General features: G+C 39.2%; 1 protein-coding gene across 1 annotated transcript in view; it reads left to right on the top strand.

Annotated features, from left to right (window-relative positions):
- Window positions 1–560: 560 nt before the first annotated feature.
- MDFIC2 (MyoD family inhibitor domain containing 2) overlaps window positions 561–17,511 on the top strand; it is a 49,242-nt gene continuing 32,291 nt past the window's right edge. The window contains exons 1-2 of the mRNA XM_054077071.1: window positions 561–701; window positions 1,390–1,477. Of these exons, the coding sequence (XP_053933046.1) occupies window positions 1,390–1,477 (88 nt within the window). The 5' untranslated portion in view covers window positions 561–701. The remainder of the gene's footprint in view (window positions 702–1,389; window positions 1,478–17,511) is intronic.

The raw sequence follows: 17,511 nt of genomic DNA on the forward strand, positions 1-17,511 counted from the left end.
CTGTCCTATAGATGTCAAGCCCACCCGTCAGAAGGGCTGTCCTCACTAGAGACCACTCAACCTTGTTGCAATGGAGGCAATGACCGTTCATCTCTGCAGACCTGCCCTCCAGGGTGATAATGGATTTCACCCTCCTGAGCTCAGGAGGGTCACAGCACTCAGCTCCCCACAGGATTATACCTGTCTCTTTGCCAAAGTCGCAGCTGTAAATAAACATTTAAAGTCTAACTTCTACATTCTTTATATTTTAACTCACATTTATCTGATTTGTTGTTACTAATTTCCTGATTCCCTTTTTAATTTCTTCTTCCTCTCAGAGATTCACTGGGTTTTGAACTGCAGTAATAACCCTTCCAAACCAATTTTTCTTTTTGCAAAGCTTTAGATTTTTTTTTTAATCACTCCACTAGTGCTGGGGTGCCGATCACCCTCCTCCTTCCCTACCCTACCCGTCTCTAAAAGTGCATGCAAACAAAAAAAAAGAAAGAAAAAAAAAAACCCTCAGCAATAAGTTGGCTGATTCTGGCAGCAAGACAAATCTAGCACCACACAGCAGGCAGGCAGAGAGTGCACTGCTCATCCTTTCAGTTTTGTCAGTGTATGGGAATGCTGGACATCAGCACACAGCGAGGGATTTGGCCGAAAGCACTCCTCCTCGGCATCTGAACCCTGCTGCTTTCACCCTCGGTTGGAAGATACAGGTAAAAATAGAGAAATGCTTTAGCTAACTAGATTCAGTGAAAATACAAGGGTGTTAGAAGAAGCCCGGACAGCCTAATCTTATTCCTAGCAGGCAATGGAAGTAAACCACAGTGTACAGGCTGAAACATCCTGTATACATAATACCCTCAGGTACTGCAACTTGCATGTGATTCTTTGCATTACAGCAAATAAATTGTTGCAAGTGCTAGTAGATTTTTTTTTTTTGGTATACACTTTGTTCAAGTTACCTTTATTAATATTTATTATTGTTTACATAATTATACCTCTCTCTGACAGCAGGCTTTACAGCAACTTTGAACCACAGTAAATAGGCAGACTGGATGCCTCCTTTTTAGCCAGACCATATGTATTCTGTGTGTTATATGTACATCTAGTACCAGCATGCTATGAGCATATTACTCATTTCATAATGTAATTTATAGTTACATTACAAAAGAATCCATCTACAAACAGAAGCTATGTAATATTGATAAAGCATTTAGGAATAGAACATAAATTTAACGACTGGGGTATTACATAGTATCAATAAACTGCAGGGAAAAAAAAATGTGTCTGTGTAAATAAGTACAATTTATTATAACAGAAACCTAAACAGAGAACATATTTCTTTGTCAGAAACTTTCTTTAAAAGAACTTGACATCCCAAAATTCTTTTCTCCCTCACAGATGTCAGAAGCCAAGACAGACAAGGCAAAAATCAAACCAGCAGAAAGTTTTGAACATGACAAGCAAAATATTTCTTGGCTGAAGAAAGGTAAGTTACATTGCTGAGTTATTAGTTACTGGCTTGTATTCAGAGATATTTCTCAATTCTTAAAACTTTTTTATTAAGAAAAAGACATAAGAATACTTTATACGCTTAAATATGGCCAGGAAAATCTACCACAGGAATTCTATAGCTTAACTTCTATGAAACATGCATGTGCATTTGCTTCTGGTACAGAGAGGCCTAAATAACCAAATTTTAAAGTAACCTTAAAGCTCATTTTTTCTAATATCCTTACATTCCTAGAGAAGTTTTATTCTATCTGAACTATAATCCACTAAGAAGTATGGACCGTTTTCTTAATTCTGATTAAATATTTTCCATCAACTCAAGCTACTATTGAATTGGATTAATATTTGTTTGGTTTTCTCAAATACAAGTAAAGATCGACCCTGAATCTTTGGATTTGGCAGCGCATTATCTTAAAATTAAGTAGCATCTGTTAACAACAGTTTACAAAATATATACCCTCAGAAGTAGAGAGGCTATAAAAAAAAAAAGATAATTTTTCCAGCTTTAAAATCTGAAAATTATGAGCATTAAGTAAACGATTTGTGCCAAATACTGGTATTTCAAATACTACATTCTATTAGAAGACAGACATGTAATTTTAAAGGTTTTCTTATCGCATATGCCCGTATGTGTAAAGTTTCTTAGGATATACTTCATGCAGGAAAATATTGACTTGCTAAGTTAGTACATAACTTATTATATCTATATGTATGTTTGTTGGTCGTTGCAGAGTTGCTTTATTGGCTTTCATACACAAAAAAGAATATAATGAATTAAATATACACTCCAAGCAGAGACCTTCAAAAGGCACAAGACACTAATTAAATATCTATGGTTGGGTGCAAATTATGTTCTTTAATGAGAGCAGTTACATTCTAATCCTAACAAAAACATTTTGGGAAGACTTAACAAGTGACCTCATCTTTTAAAAACATTAGTTTGGAGGGTATTGAAGAAGAGGCTCATCTATAGCCACTATTACATCATCTCTAAAATGTGCATCACTATTTTAAGCTCCTGTAGTCGTACATTAGATCGCCCAGTTGCAGGACGGGCTGAAATAAAGTAGGCCTAAATTAATGTCCCTGCCTTGCAGTCCTCATGCAGCACTTCCACAGAATGAAAATCACACATTTGAGCAGAGCTGACTGGCCAGCATACAAGCTTTGTTTGGCTGGACACTCAAAATCCACTGCTTGCAAGGTGTCAGCTAACTTCACTAAAAACTCTGCAAGCAGATTTGCAAGTTAAGCATCACAGACAGAGATAGACTCAAGTGAGATTTGAGCCTGAACCTACAAGATAGTATTGCTCTTTAGCTTGTAAACAGGAAATGTGTGACTTAACTGAAAATGCATTTCATCAGAAGAGGTTAGATCACAAGAGATTAGATCACAAGAGATTTGCAACTTTACAAAAGGGGTATAAAGGTACAGGGGACTTTAACTGGAGCATGTCTCTGAGCAGGATATGATCAATGGAATGGGCCCTCAGAGTCCCAGATGGTTATTTATCCTCTGTTCCAGACCAACTCCAGTAGCCAGGTGGCATCTTACATCTGTATGTTCCTCAGTTTATTCCACTTTAGTTATGCTAATCCACAATGTTCTATGTCTTGTCTTCCTAAGGAGAGGCACCATTCAGAGTTTCTAGACCACTAGTAAGTTTTTTGGTTGCTTTGTATTTGGAGATGCTAATCTTTCAGAGAGGGCAAAACACTGTTTATTGGCCTCTTTTCTCTCTAAAGCACCACAGAGCAGAATTGGGCCCTGAAGGTCTTGTGTTACAGCTAAGGCGACAGATAGCTGAAACATGTCTCAGAAGGAAAGGAGATTTTCCTCGAGATAAGAATATGGACATTATATTTTCTTATACTGATATTTGCTTTTTAAAAGAATCATCATTGTTTCTTTGCTTTAAGCACTTCTGTGGTACATGGCGGATTTTCAAAATATGGTGAACCAAGCTGTCTGGAGCAGAAACTTAACTTCTGTGTTTAAACATTTTAAAAATACCTCATATATAGATTTCAGGCATTCCAATAAACAATGAATTGTGGAGAACAGACTTGTACTGTTTCCATCAGGCACAATAAGAAGACTATATGTTCTTTTTGCATCCAGTTTTAAAGAAAAGTTATTTTTACTCATGGTTTTGTATTGATTATTCGTTCCTTCTAAAAGAAACAATCATGAACCACATAGTAGCAGAATTAAAAAATACAGACTAGTCTGTGGCTTTAGTATCTTTCCTAGACTTCAGTTTTTTCCTAATGCTTTGCAAATAATAGCTCATGGGCTGGTAGTGCAGTGGGTCAACATCAAAATAAGGTACCTATTACTTTTTTTGTTAGCTTTCAATATTAGAAGCTGTTCCACCAGGTAAGGGAGGAGAGTGATTTTAATCTGGCTGCTAGTTATTTATCTTCTATTTTTTTTTTGGAAAAAATAAATCTTGCTTCTATCTTTAAGCCTCTAAAAGCAGAAATCAAAACCTCATTCCAAGGGTAAGCTTCCACAAAGCAAAATAGAAGCCAAAACAGTCTTGTAAAGACAAACATTAGGCTGATATAGTTGTATCTTATCATATCAGCAGGCAGAGGCCCTACTCATGCCTCTACTCAGCAAGTTACTCACATCCACAGCTGTGCTCCTGCACCCCTACCATGAGTGTTCCAGAGACCGATGGAAGTTAAAGACAACTCCATCTTTAACTGGATGTTAAAGATTTTAACATTTTTTTAACTTTTTTTTTTAAAAAAAACCCCAATACTGCACAAGCCAGCACAGTCTTAGTCTACATAATCATGGCCCCTGGACATCGACAAATTTGCCCTTTCCTTTTATTTATTGCTTATCCTCCAAACCTTTTCTGGGTGGGGAGCCATGAACGCGTGCATTATCCCCACTCACACCTTTTGCCCTGACACACACGAAATTACATTGACTCATAGAATGGTAAGTTTGGAAAAGACTTTAGAGATCATCAACTCCATCTGTACCTGTCTACTACTAAATCATGTCCCCTATGACCTATCACTTTAGAGAAGAGACCGACATCTACTTCTCCACAACCTCCCTTTAGGTAGTTGAAGAGAGCGATAAGGTCTCCCCCCAGCCTTCTCTTCTCCAAGTTAAACAACCCCATTTCCCTCAGCTGCTCCTCATAAGAATTGTTTTCCAGCCCCCCTCACCAGTTTTGTTGCTCTTCTCTGGACACAGTCCAGGACTTCAAAGTCTTTCTTATAGTGAGGGGCCCAAAACTGAACACAGGATTCAAGGGGCGGCCTCACCAGTGCAGGGTACAGGGGGAGAATCACTTCCCTGGACCTGCTGGTCACACCGTTTCTGATACAAGCCAAGATGCTGTTGGCCTTCTTGGCTACCTGAGCACATTGCTGACTCATGTTCAGTCGGCTGTGGACCAACACCCCTGGTCTTTCTCTGCCAGGCAGCTTTCAAGCCATTCTTCCCCAAGCCTGTAGTGCTGCACAAGGGTTTTGTGTCCCAAGTGTAGGACTCTGCACTTGGCTCCGTTAAGCCTCAGCCCATTGGCCTCTGCCCATTGATCCAGCCTGTTCAGATGTCTTTGTAGAGCCTCTCTACCCTCCAACAGATCGACACTTCCTCCCAGTTTAGTGTCATCCGCAAACTTGCTAGTAAATAAATGACGTAGTACATAAAAAATTGATATGCATGTATAAGGGAAGAATGACCCATGTGGCTTGAAAGTAACATAAAAAGATGTCCTCTGCATAGTTCTATGTTTCATGCACTCACAACATTTGCAACAAGCAGACCATCATACAGCAAGAAACATCTCTGAGGGCTTTTAATCAAGCACAGTTACTAGAGTGTCCTGTGAAATCTGGAAGCTGTACAAGACATGACTATAGAAATGCAGTACCAAAGGAAGAGTGACACTCCCAGTGGCTGACTTGGGATGCTCTCAGCCTACACATCACAGCCACAACTGCAGAGCTGCCTCATCCATGTGGACCTGGGCTCTTTCCACCATGGTAGTGATTTATTGCCAGATTAGCAGCCATCTGGTGGGAAGCGAGGTCAAAGCAGAGCTAAATTCACACCAGCCTCAGCATGTGGCTTTTGGAGTTCCTTACAAACATTTAATCTCTCAGTATCACTTGATGATTATAGCCATATGGATACGTGGGAGCAGGCAGGAGCTTATCTGCCTGACATAAAACCATAAAAGGTGACACTGATTTTGCACAGGGGCCAACAGCAGTCTGCTCACCATTTCTGCATCCCTTGCAGATACAAGGGGAAAACGTGTGAGAGCCTAATGCTGCCCTCAGATGGTTTCATCCAAAACTGACCATGGCAGCCTAGGAACATGGATCCAAACTGCACAGAAATGAAATTTTATTTCAGGATATTTTCACACAAAGCCCTCCTGTTTTATGCTGCCCAGCTGTGTACACAAAAGCCCTCCATATATAACTTCCAGTGAAAAGTTAATGAAATGCCTTCCTTGCTCTCCTGCCAAAAATATAACTGAAATGCTAATCTCAAGACTTTCTCCAAAATAACCTCTTTCTGCACTAAAATTCCCATAAATCAAACATTTTTGTCCAAAATAAGCCTTTTTTCATTGTCTTGCAAATAGTAAAAAGTGTAGCCCTCATTTCTTTAATCAGCTGCTCTAGCCAGCAGATTTTCACTGTAGGGTGAAACTCAGCCCTGGACTGAGGGTCAGTACAAGGTCAGCACTTAAACCATAAAATAGGGCTTAAGTGGTAAATAGAGCCTCTGTTCAGGATTATATTTCACCCCTCTAAGGGCTGTAGTTCATATGAAAAGGGAGATTTACTCATATCATAGGCCTGGCTGCAGTGATATTATTCATATTATTCAAATAATACCTTATGCCACAATTAATCCCATTGGGCGAGATTGTGCCACATTTCTTAGTGGTACATCCCAGAAACGCAATACAGGAGCAGACCCTTCCTAACTGCACCCCAACCAAACATTCTACAGCCTGGTCCTGGTGTTACATTACTGGGGATAACAGAAAAACCTTCCTATATTACAGCGCTCAAATGCCTTTTCCCCGTCACACCCATCTCACTGGTTACCCAGGGCCTCTAAGAGACTTTTACAAGAAGTAATAATGCAGGAAGGACATAATGCCATGAAACTGGTTTTGCAGAAGAAAAATTGTCCTAGAGACTCTTGGAGACTTTTCAGGTTCTTTCACAGCCTTCCAGATTTTTACCTAGTTTTGGGGGCCTGGAGTAACCTTTATGAAGCTTGTACTTCGGTTTCAGGGAGATTATTCTCTGCAGTGTTCTGATCCAACATGCATCCCTGCATTTAGTGAGCTAAATAATATTTTTAGCATTTCTTCCTAAAAACTCAGAAGTCTGTGAATGCACTTTGGACACTTGTTTCCTGAATTTTTCTGACTTGGGTCCAGAATATTTTTTCACTGTCTTCTTCCAACCAGAATTAAGTCATTGGCTTGTAAAGCTTTATAAAAGACTGATAGCAAAGAAATATCTCTCAGTTTCATGTATCAGAAAATGCCAGATACTTAAAAGATGAATGTTGTAATCCAAGCAGACTGTTTCCAGATAAGAATACCACACACACACAGGAAAAAAAAAAGCACATTTAAAAACTGATGACAAGAATCTCAGAGGACTCAAATTCCTGGAAGATGCCTTGTCAGCTTCAGGACTATGACCAAATGAATTAATCAAGACAACCCTTCCTTTAAGTTGTAAAACAGCAGATTTAAAGACTCTCTTCCAATGGAGAGGGAGTATATGAAATCTGCAACAGTCCCAGCTCACCACTCCCAATTATAGTTTTATAAACTGAGTAGTCCTTGACCTTTGAACTGGAGGGTCCTTGGAGATGCAAGACTTTGAATACTGCCACGGAAACAGACTGAATGTAAAGTAAAGAAAGTGATACTTCTCTGGGTGCTATGGTTAAGTTTGGAGTCACAATCTATGCTGAATATTGACTGTAAAAATATAAGTGGAGTTTTAGTTTGGTTTGATTGCTTTAAGTGAATTTGTTCCACAAGGGATGAGAAAACTATTTCATTCAGCTGCCAATGATGAGGAAGAACCCGGAGATGATGTTTCATTCACCCCTGGAAGTTTTCCATATCGATTCTATTCTTTGCTGTATTTGGGCAAATTATTCAGATTTGTACTCTCAGTTGTCAGTAGAGCAAAACATGGAATAAAAATATAGACACTCATTAGCTCTTGGTTTTCTCTGCAGTATACACTTTAGCAGAATCCACACATTCCAAGCCCTCCATAGTACTTCCTTCTTAAGATGGCAAATTATGGTGCACAGAAAATCACAGCCCAAGGACCAGTGTCAAAGTGATGAGTAATTCCATTGAAGCAAAAGAGCTGTATTTGCTTACGAAAGATTTAATTGTCCCAGTATGTTTAAGACAGATACCTGCAATCATCTTGGGTCATCAGTGATGCAAGGAGGCTGGAGCAACATGTCTCATTTTTACGACTCCAATTGATGTAGGGAACCGTCAAACGTTAAATTGGTGTCCTACATTTAAAGTAATACAGTCCAGAAACATACCTGTACTAGACAGAATAAATAACCTGAATGATAAAGAAAATACAGTACTAACAAAAGAAATAAGTATTTAGAAACTTCATGATTTTTAGTGTTTGACTGTATGTGTGTTCCCTATTAGGGATGTTGTCAACATTAGATTCCAGTAAGTGTACCACTTTCAGAGTGGTTTCTTTCTCTTCAAGATGAAAGTGGAGTCAAACATTGTTTTCATTAGATAACTTTGCCCTACATTTCTGAAAGCTCAAAACCAATACTTATTTGTATTTCTTCTAATCTGGGGTAATACAAATGTCCTCAAGGACAAATTCACACCTACAAGAAAAATCTGGTCCACAGTTATGAGATACTCTATGAAATATCATGGTTTGGAGCTTCTTAAGTGTCTGTGTCTGGATGGACTACTTGAAGCTCATAGCTGCAGAGAGAGCGGAAAGGACACTACAGCACAGCAGGTAGAAAACCTGAATGAAGAGCAGATTGGCTTCAGTGCCTTCTAGAGAGAGTATTCAGCTGTCCAGTAAAAAGTGGAAAGTCTTTAACAGGATCTCAACACACTGCTGAGAGCAGGCAGAGAGGGGTTGGAGCCTCTGCCGTGTCCGATCCATCAGCAGCTCTCACTAGCAGGGATCTCGTTCACATGGGTGGGAAGTGACTAGAGCATGTATTCCTGCCCTGCCTCAGGAGCGGTGGCTGGCAGAGGTGCCCAATGAAGGCGGAGCAGCAGTAACGACACAGGAGTGGTCCTCCTCCCTGTTCCTTTCAGGGGTTTTCCTCCTTTAATTCTTGTTTCCTCACCTCTCCCATCAGCTTATTGCTCCCAGTTATTCAATCCTCTGCATGTCCTATACAGAAGGTTGAATCTGGGACACTGGTGCCTGCTGGGCCAAAGGGCATATGTAAAAACCAGGTGCTGAAGCCCCCAGCATCAGCTAAGTTTCTTAACAGCTCTTATTACAACCGAGATTCATCTCTTTGAAGAGAATTGCACGAGGTCTTTCTGCCAACTAAATGAACTTAAGTATTGTGAAGATCTTTGCCGTACTTCTAAACTAAATTAATTTTTATTTTAGAGGAGTCACAATCTTAGAGTCTCCTGATTATATACTCTCACTTTAATCTGAATAACCATGTTAGAAAAACACAGAAACAATTAACTTAATCATAAATTCAGATGGATTGTTTATTATCTGTCTACTTAATGTGCTTATGATTGCAGCAGTTAAACATGATAATGTTTTCTCTCACACATAAATGAATATACACAGTACAGAAACGTGTGCAGGAATAAAAACTTCTGCCTGAATACGTCAGTAGGCTCCAGAGACAGAAGTAGATGCACTGCTCACTGTTGCGCTCTACAGAAAAACACAAACATTGCCATGATGGCGTTGAGACATCCAAGAGCTGATTACTGACAGATTATGTTCTTCTTGCTGAAATATACCTACACGCAGTTTCAAAAGAAAATACTATTGCAGCAAAGATGCAGATAGGAACACTAATTGGCTAGACCATTGCACCTATTTAAAAGCAGAGGTGTAGATTTGGGGTAAATAAGATCACTTAAGATCTTTAGAGTAAATTACAGGTCAAATCAATAACTTTCTACTGAAGCGAAGTCATCAGACATCAGTTTTAGAATTTTCTGCTGTGTGATCTTCTTAAAGATAATTGTCTTAAAAAGAGGTTAACACCTAAGTGTCTGTTTTGTTACATGCCCATGGCAACTAACACGTGCCAAAATGCTATCACATATCCTCAAATACTTAAATGCCAAAATTAGTTGAAATATGATTCTTCCTATTCCCACAGCATACTGAAAATAAATAACTATTCCAAGTATGCATTCAGTTAAATTAGTGGTTATTACCCAGATAGACTTTCTTCTGTCATTAGACTAACTTTTTATGGCCACATAGTATACCACAATGAAGTTATATTTGGCTTTGATATTCAAGTTTTAGCTAAATTTAAAAACACACTTCACTTTTCCCCTCCCAGACAAGGATCACTTGTCATCTTTATTACCTCAGCCTTGGTTATCAGATAAAGCAGCACCAACCACATTCTTATTACATATTACTGAAGATAAATTCAGACTGATATTTCCTATCTCTAGTCTTCGTAGGGCTTCTGTGTGTAGAGAATCAGAGAAGGGTTTTCAAGGTTAACTTAACTCTCTTCATGCTGGCTCTCTGAGTGACATTCACTCGTACTAAACAGACCTTAGAAATACGTTGATAGGTGTCTTAGAAAAAGAGAGCACATCCTCAGGTAATTACAATTTTTTAGGGTTCCTTAGTATAACACACTTCTATCAAATGCTGTTCTTTCAGCTTTCCACCCTGTGAGAATCCACACTTGCTCTGCATGCTCCTTGAATACCAAAGTAGTCAATATTAAACTAAATCACAACTTCTTTCTTGTTGGTTAACAGAAGCCCAATTCCACGCTGTTACTGAATAACAATTCTGAATTTGTCTCAAACCAAGCTGAAGTTTAATGGCTTTTAAGACTGTCACATAGACATATCACTTATGCTGACTCTTGGTCCTAAACTTACATCATGACTGATAAATCAGTTAGTATTCCTGGCTGAAAAAAAGTACACTAAAATAGCACATTGCCAAAGAGGAAGATAAAAGAACGAAAACTCAAAAGTCAATTTAAGCCTCTTCACTTTCACATTTCTGCTCCTCAGCAATGTCTCCGACATAAAAATACTACAAAAGCAAGTAAAATTCTATGATTTTTTTTTGTCCTTAATAAAAGAAAAAGAGAAGTTTTACGTTACTGGCATTTTAAATTTCTGAAATCCATGTTTTTGTAGATATGGTGAGAGGCACGAAAAGAAAGTCAAAAAAATGTTAAGGAAAAGCAATCACGGCACTTGGCAGTCATTCTGGTTAGATGACTTTGTGACCAAATATATTGCTTCAAATACTTTAAATGTTTAATATTTTAAGAAATACTGTTGCTATTAAAAACCAAGACATGAAAAGATCTAGCATAAAGTATTTGAAATATATCCATTTAAATATATCCAGTTATAGTACCGTTAGGGTTGGAAGGGACCTTAAATATCATCTAGTTCCAACACCTCTGCCATGGGCAGGGACATCCCACTACAGCCGGCTGCCCAAGGCCCCATCCAGCTTGGCCTTGAACACCTCCAGGGATGGGGCAATTCACCTAAGCAATGTTTTTTCTTTTTGTGTTTTTTTTTTATTTAGTTTATTTATGATTTAAATAAGTAAATAGACTGTAAGCTTGAGGGAGATACTCACTTGACTTGCATTTTTGCTCCCTAACTTTATGCTCAGCCCTTTTCCTTCAGAGATGGTAATCACTAAGCAAAGGAGAAAGTCCAAGTTGCAGTGGAAGATTCCCCAGCTCTTGCTTGGAGGGAATCACCAACAGTTGTAGAAGGATAGTACAGTCACCATGCCTTAAATTTTTTTCATAAAAAATAAATAAAATATAAAACTAAGCAGCAGTTTTTACAGTATGACACAGCAGTATTACTTGCATTAGGCCAATTTACCACTTATGATAGCAGTAATAGCACTAAAAGCCAATAAAAGCGGTCTGTTCGTTCAGAGATTGGCTTTTATGGCTTATTCTAAATATTATCAAGTGAATCAAAAGCTGTCATTATAGTGTCTAAAAAGCCTTCGTACCTTGTAAGCAAACAGTGTGACTTTGACAAATAATCATTAATATGCCTGTGTGAGACCAGGGCTGAAAGGGAAAGGAAGAGGAAAACCCAATATTTCACTTTACATAAATCATTAAGATCATTTCAGTTAAATTTCACATAAAATATAACAGTTTCGTATGTAAAATGCTATAGTTTTCCCAAGGTTTTTTAAATCTGCGAACATGCTTTTTCGTAAAACAAAAACTTTTCAGATAACTGAGCAATGAATGATCGAGCTGTAATAATATATTCTCAAAACAAACGATGCACGAGTCTAGGTAGTGCCTTTTGGGACAGCATCTCATCTAACCTTCCCTCAGCTCCTATCCTGCCCGCCACAAGACCTGAACAAACACAGCACCACTCCCCTCTTCTTGCTTCACAAGAGAAGCCGTGTTCCTTTAGAGCTAGAAAGGTGCTATTTAACTTCTCTTCTGTCTCATACCTGGCCAGTTACTCTTGTAAAGGAACTCGGGGGAGAAGAACAAGGCCCTGGAATCTTTCAGCTACACTCACCTCCTGCCTACATGCACGTGAACAGGAGTGTCCAGAGAGAGCTGTGCTCTCTGTTGTGTGCAGGGCAGATGTTGGATGTAGAGGGCTTCCTCTTTGCTGTATTCCTTACTGCTGGCAACACCAGGGGAAGTCCTCTTCAAAGCTGCACAGCCCAAGTTACTACCATTTGCCATTTCTAGGCCTTGAACTTCTTCCCCGACACTGCCCAGTGTGCAGTCAGCAGCAACAGCTCAGGATGAATATTTGGGCTTGCCACTGGTTGCCTAAGACAACTACTACTGGCAACGGTGCAGTGATTCACACAACTTCCCGAAGCACTTGAGAAAGGGTAGAAGCAAGGAGAAAGCATCCTTGTTACTGCCTTTATACTGACACATCAGCGTCCAAGATCACTGCTGCTTTTTCTCTCCTGCTGCATAACCTAATAGACCTTATGGATGAGTTACTCAAGGTTGCATACGCCCAACTAGGTAGCCCTGCTTCCTTTATAGAACTGCCCTCATCTGTTTCATATTCCTGTGGGCAAGCATTACCTAGGCTGTGTGGAGACAGGGTAAGATGGACGAGTTGGAAACAACGCTATCTTCAGGGCATCATCTGATACTGGGCTGACTCCAGTCTGAGTAGGGTGAGCATACCACCACATGAAGAGGGTAGGTACTGGAAAGTTAGATGTGGATTGTGTGTATAATCGAGACTTTTCTCAATTAAAGAATTTGTACTGAACAGTAAAATCTTAACTGCACACACACTCTGTGCCCATGAAAAGATCTTTCAGTGCGACATCAGCAAGAGGATTTGGGAGCCCCAATTATTGTCCACACCTGGAAGGAGTCTGGCCTTTGGTCCACGGGCCACAGCACTTCCTCAGCCCCCAAGCAAGCCATAGCGACTTTGTAGCCATGCTGGCAGACATCCAGACTCAAGACCACTGTATGGAACCATGGCAAGAGTCTGGGACAAACTGAGTGCCTTGGGCCAGGCAGGGCCACCTGTCAAGTCTTGTGCGTTGAGTACAAGCCTTGGGCAGTTGGCTCAAGCATTCATGCTCCCACAGTGAATGCTGTGCCTTTGAGTTTTCTTGTCTATTGCTATTTACAGTTTTGGGGGCCTCCCTGGAATGGTAGGCAAGCGTGCTCACGGTTGATGGTGTTATGTGATACGTTGTGCAGCTGCACGGAGTGCATGGGGTAGCAGAAACATGTGGTGCTGCACTACCAGGGGAATTATTCTCAACACAGCCCTTTAAGGGCCACGTGTGTTTTTCAGGCAATTTATGTGAGCAGAAAACCAACAGAGGTCCCATTCCAAATTCCTAATTTCTTTGGTTATTTTTCTATAGATTAAAGAACTTGCCAGAAACACTACATTAACAGTGAGGTAGAAAGATCCCAGATAGAAACCAATACACCAAGTTTTGCCCAAGATACCCTAAAACATGGTCGGAAACCTGTTAGGATCCTCTACGTGCTCACATTTGTTCACAAAACTATGTGTACAGTTCTCCAAGTCTATATCAAATAGAATTGCTTCTCTAAAAATGTTCCCACTGAATTATGGGTTTGATAATTTCAATCCAACGAGTGTAAGAGTAGGTAAAAACTGTTAATCTACTCAAGAATAAAAAGGCTTTGGTCTATTTGAATCTCCTTTTTCCAGCGGTGTCTATCAACTACCGAGCTCTGTTCCAGATCCAGTACGCAAACTGAACATCTGCTCTTCTACACCCAGATATAAGCTGGTTTAACAAAAGTTCAACAGCTGAGATATAGAGAATATAAGCTGCTCACTAAAGATAATAATGCCAGAGTTCCTCTTCTATTTCCACCAACAGCATTTTGTAGTACTGATTTCAGTCTCAAGTATTCCTATAAAATGGTAAGAAAAGCTTTTATCACACAAAGGTTCAAGTGGTTTGGCTTGTTTGCTTTTCATGTCATGGGTCTGCAATGCATATATTCATCACATACAGCTTTCCTGTACTATTTTTCCAAGGAATTCAGTCCCCCCCCATACTTCAGCCCTATCTTCAGTACTTTGTCTCACACAAGGTCTTTATTATTGCTGAAGAAAATCAGAACACTGGACTCTATGGGCTGCTGTGCAGCCTGAAACAACCAATATGACACTGACTAAAGCAAACATCAGATATGATTCTTTTGACCAAGATTTCAAGAGCAAAGTCATTATAACTCATATACTTGAAGTCAGGCCTGTGCTTAGGCCTGTTGCCAAATTTGCTTCTGATAGAAGAGGGAGATGAAGAATACCTTAGCCTAGAGTAGAGGCCACATCTTACATATAGCATTCAATTGTTTCCTATGCAGATGAGAAATTGTATTCTTCCCTCCACTTGACAGACCACTTGGAGAAATACATTTTTCCCCCCCTCAAGATTTACACAAAGACCCAAAACTTGGGTTTAATATAATACATGTTTTCCATCTTTTTCCCCACCTCTAATGAGGGGGAAAACTTTTAAACTTTAACTTTACCTACATGCACTGTGTTTTGTTAGTGGGAAATGTTTCAAACACTGTGTGGTAATGGACTGTGGAATATGGGATTATGTATTTATTACTCTCAAGAGCACTGTATAAACTGTACCAGTAAGTTACAAGCAAACTGGCAGAACAGGGTTTGAATTCTGGCTGGAGATCTCTTCCAGGCTTGCCTATTAGGCTACATTTGGCTCTGCTTTGAAACTTTTATACTGAGCTATGGTTGCTTTGGTCAACTGTGATACAAGCATGCGGCACTGACCACTCTGCTCTGTCTTAAAACCAGGGTGACCTGGTGGCCAAAGAGATGCACTTTCTGCAGCTGACCATTATGGTTTGTTGCATAATATAGAAAATGTTGCAACATGCAGAGATAACAGGAAAAAAATTAGTTGTGGTGTGCTTCCATTGACAGAAAAATGCTGGGTGCCCACAGAGATTGTATTTATACAGAGCTGTCTGTATCTCTCAGCACGCAGGTTTACACAAGCACGCTGCACTCTCACCTTCCCTGCTGCCACAATAGGTCAGCCTAGATTTTTGAACGTGATGACTTTTACAGAAATGAAAGGCATTCTTTTGCACAACTGAAAGACTGTCACTGTAAGATGAAAAGGCCTGGTTTTACCCTCGAGGGAAAGTTGGAGAAAGTTTCATGGATTTGCCCTTTATAATATTCTGGTTTGTCTGCAGCAAGAGGAAGAAGTGAAAGCTAATGGAAAGAGACATTTCTTCTTGAATCAAAAATGAATATTCCAAGAATGCATTCTCAGATTCTACTCATAAATACTTAGAAGAAAAAATTGCTAGGTCAAATTATTTGCTATGTCCAGCTTCTCTAGATCACTTTATATTTATTTTTCCTAATCAGGTGAAAAAAATATGATAAATGTTCACTTTTGAGTTTCAGCCATCACTAAAACAGCCTATTTGCTTCTTGAAGGTTATTAACAGGAGTGGAGGTAAAGCAATTACTTAGAAATGTGAAATTAATTCTTTCCTAAAATTGGACATGGAGGCAGGGACATATTCTCCAGCAAAACAAGTGAATGCTCAGCCCAGAGCCTTTTAAAACTTCAAAACTGTTTGCATCCCCGCTTTTGAGGCCTGTTTCATCTTTTGCAGTGCCACCACTTTTCTTGAGGAACTGATGAATGCTACAGATAAACACAATAAAGTAATCTTGTATAGCCAGTGATAAATTAGATATAGATAAGATGTATATAATACTTATCTACCCAGAAAGCTGGATATTTAAAATACCTAATACCCTTGACGGTGCCCAGCAATTCCTAATGAAGGTGAAGCAAACTTTGCATATTTCAAAGAAATAAACAGAAATAATTGTAGCTCCCAGAATTAGTAGCAGTAGATGAGGTAAAGATCACAAGGGACTTCCATTGATTTTAATGACAATGATTGAGACTTTAATAAAAATGCTAGTACTAAATTATTAGAATCTGGCTTTTCCCCATTCTCAGTATGATTTTCTAGTGTTTGTTTTATTATTCCTTCAGTTCTTTTTCAAAAAAAAAAAAACCCAAGTGGCAGCACCTTCTATTTTTGGCCTGTAATAACCTGGTTTGTGCAATGCCAGTTTATTCAAAATCTTCCATTTAGTTTTATGAGCTCTGGACTGAGGCCCTAGAAATGGTTTTAAAACTACTGAACTTTTCCTCCAGAACATACAACAATTTTGAAACAGCAAACACCAACACCCTTGCACATAAGTTTTAAGATGTCTTTTTCCAGGACTGGCCACACTGACCATACCTCCTCCCATCAGTGATCCATTGGAAAGCAGGTTGTGCATAAAATTAGAAAGGAATCCTGAAAGTACCCCTAAATCCTCAATTCCCTTTCACTATCAGGAAAGTAACCGTAGCATCCGTTGCTGATGACAGCAGCTCTGGACTTGGAACTTGCCTTGGAAAGTATGTAAATTTAAAGTAAAGTTATTTAGATAGCTTATTTTCAACTACTTTCTTCATCTACATTATCCATGAAGGAAATCATAGAATTCTTATTTGTCCTATGGCGAAGGCTACCTTAACTATGGCTGGATAAGTCTTTTTGCTTTGTCTAAATAATGCAAACTCCCATATCCACTGACTATTGGAATTATTGTGTAATCTTTTATGCTAATACTTAATAATTTGTAATACACAAAACTATTCAAATAAATAATTGTGCAGACTGAATAAAAAAGCAATTTAAAGTCCTCCCCCCAATCTGGAGACACTTTTTACAAATAGTTCTTTTAAGTAGTCTTAATAGTATCTCTTTAATATTGCCATTAAAATTCACCAGAGTTCAAGAGCAGAGCAAATTTACATCTGTTAAAATAATGGAATTGACACTAATATTACATCATTGCTATTTTAAATAATCATTCTTCATAATTCTAACCTACTTGTTTTAAGTTGCATGTAAAGGGCTTGTTCCTACTTTCATCAGAGTCGATGGCAAAACTCCCTTTGGCTTTCAGGGAGCATCACCGAGCTCTAAAGATGGGGGCATCTGGTGATATGCAGTGGGGTTTGACTGCATCCACCAGCGCAGTAAAGAATAAATCCCTCTGAAGGAAAAATTACCAATAATGCTTCTATGAGCTCCAGTCAGACAGGATAACTGTACTGGACCAGCTTGCTCCCAAACATCACAAAACTCTATAGACACCTCTGAATTTCAAGGTAGTTACAG

Source organism: Cuculus canorus, chromosome 11, assembly GCF_017976375.1.
Source record: "Cuculus canorus isolate bCucCan1 chromosome 11, bCucCan1.pri, whole genome shotgun sequence".
In the NCBI taxonomy this organism is placed as follows: domain Eukaryota; kingdom Metazoa; phylum Chordata; class Aves; order Cuculiformes; family Cuculidae; genus Cuculus; species Cuculus canorus.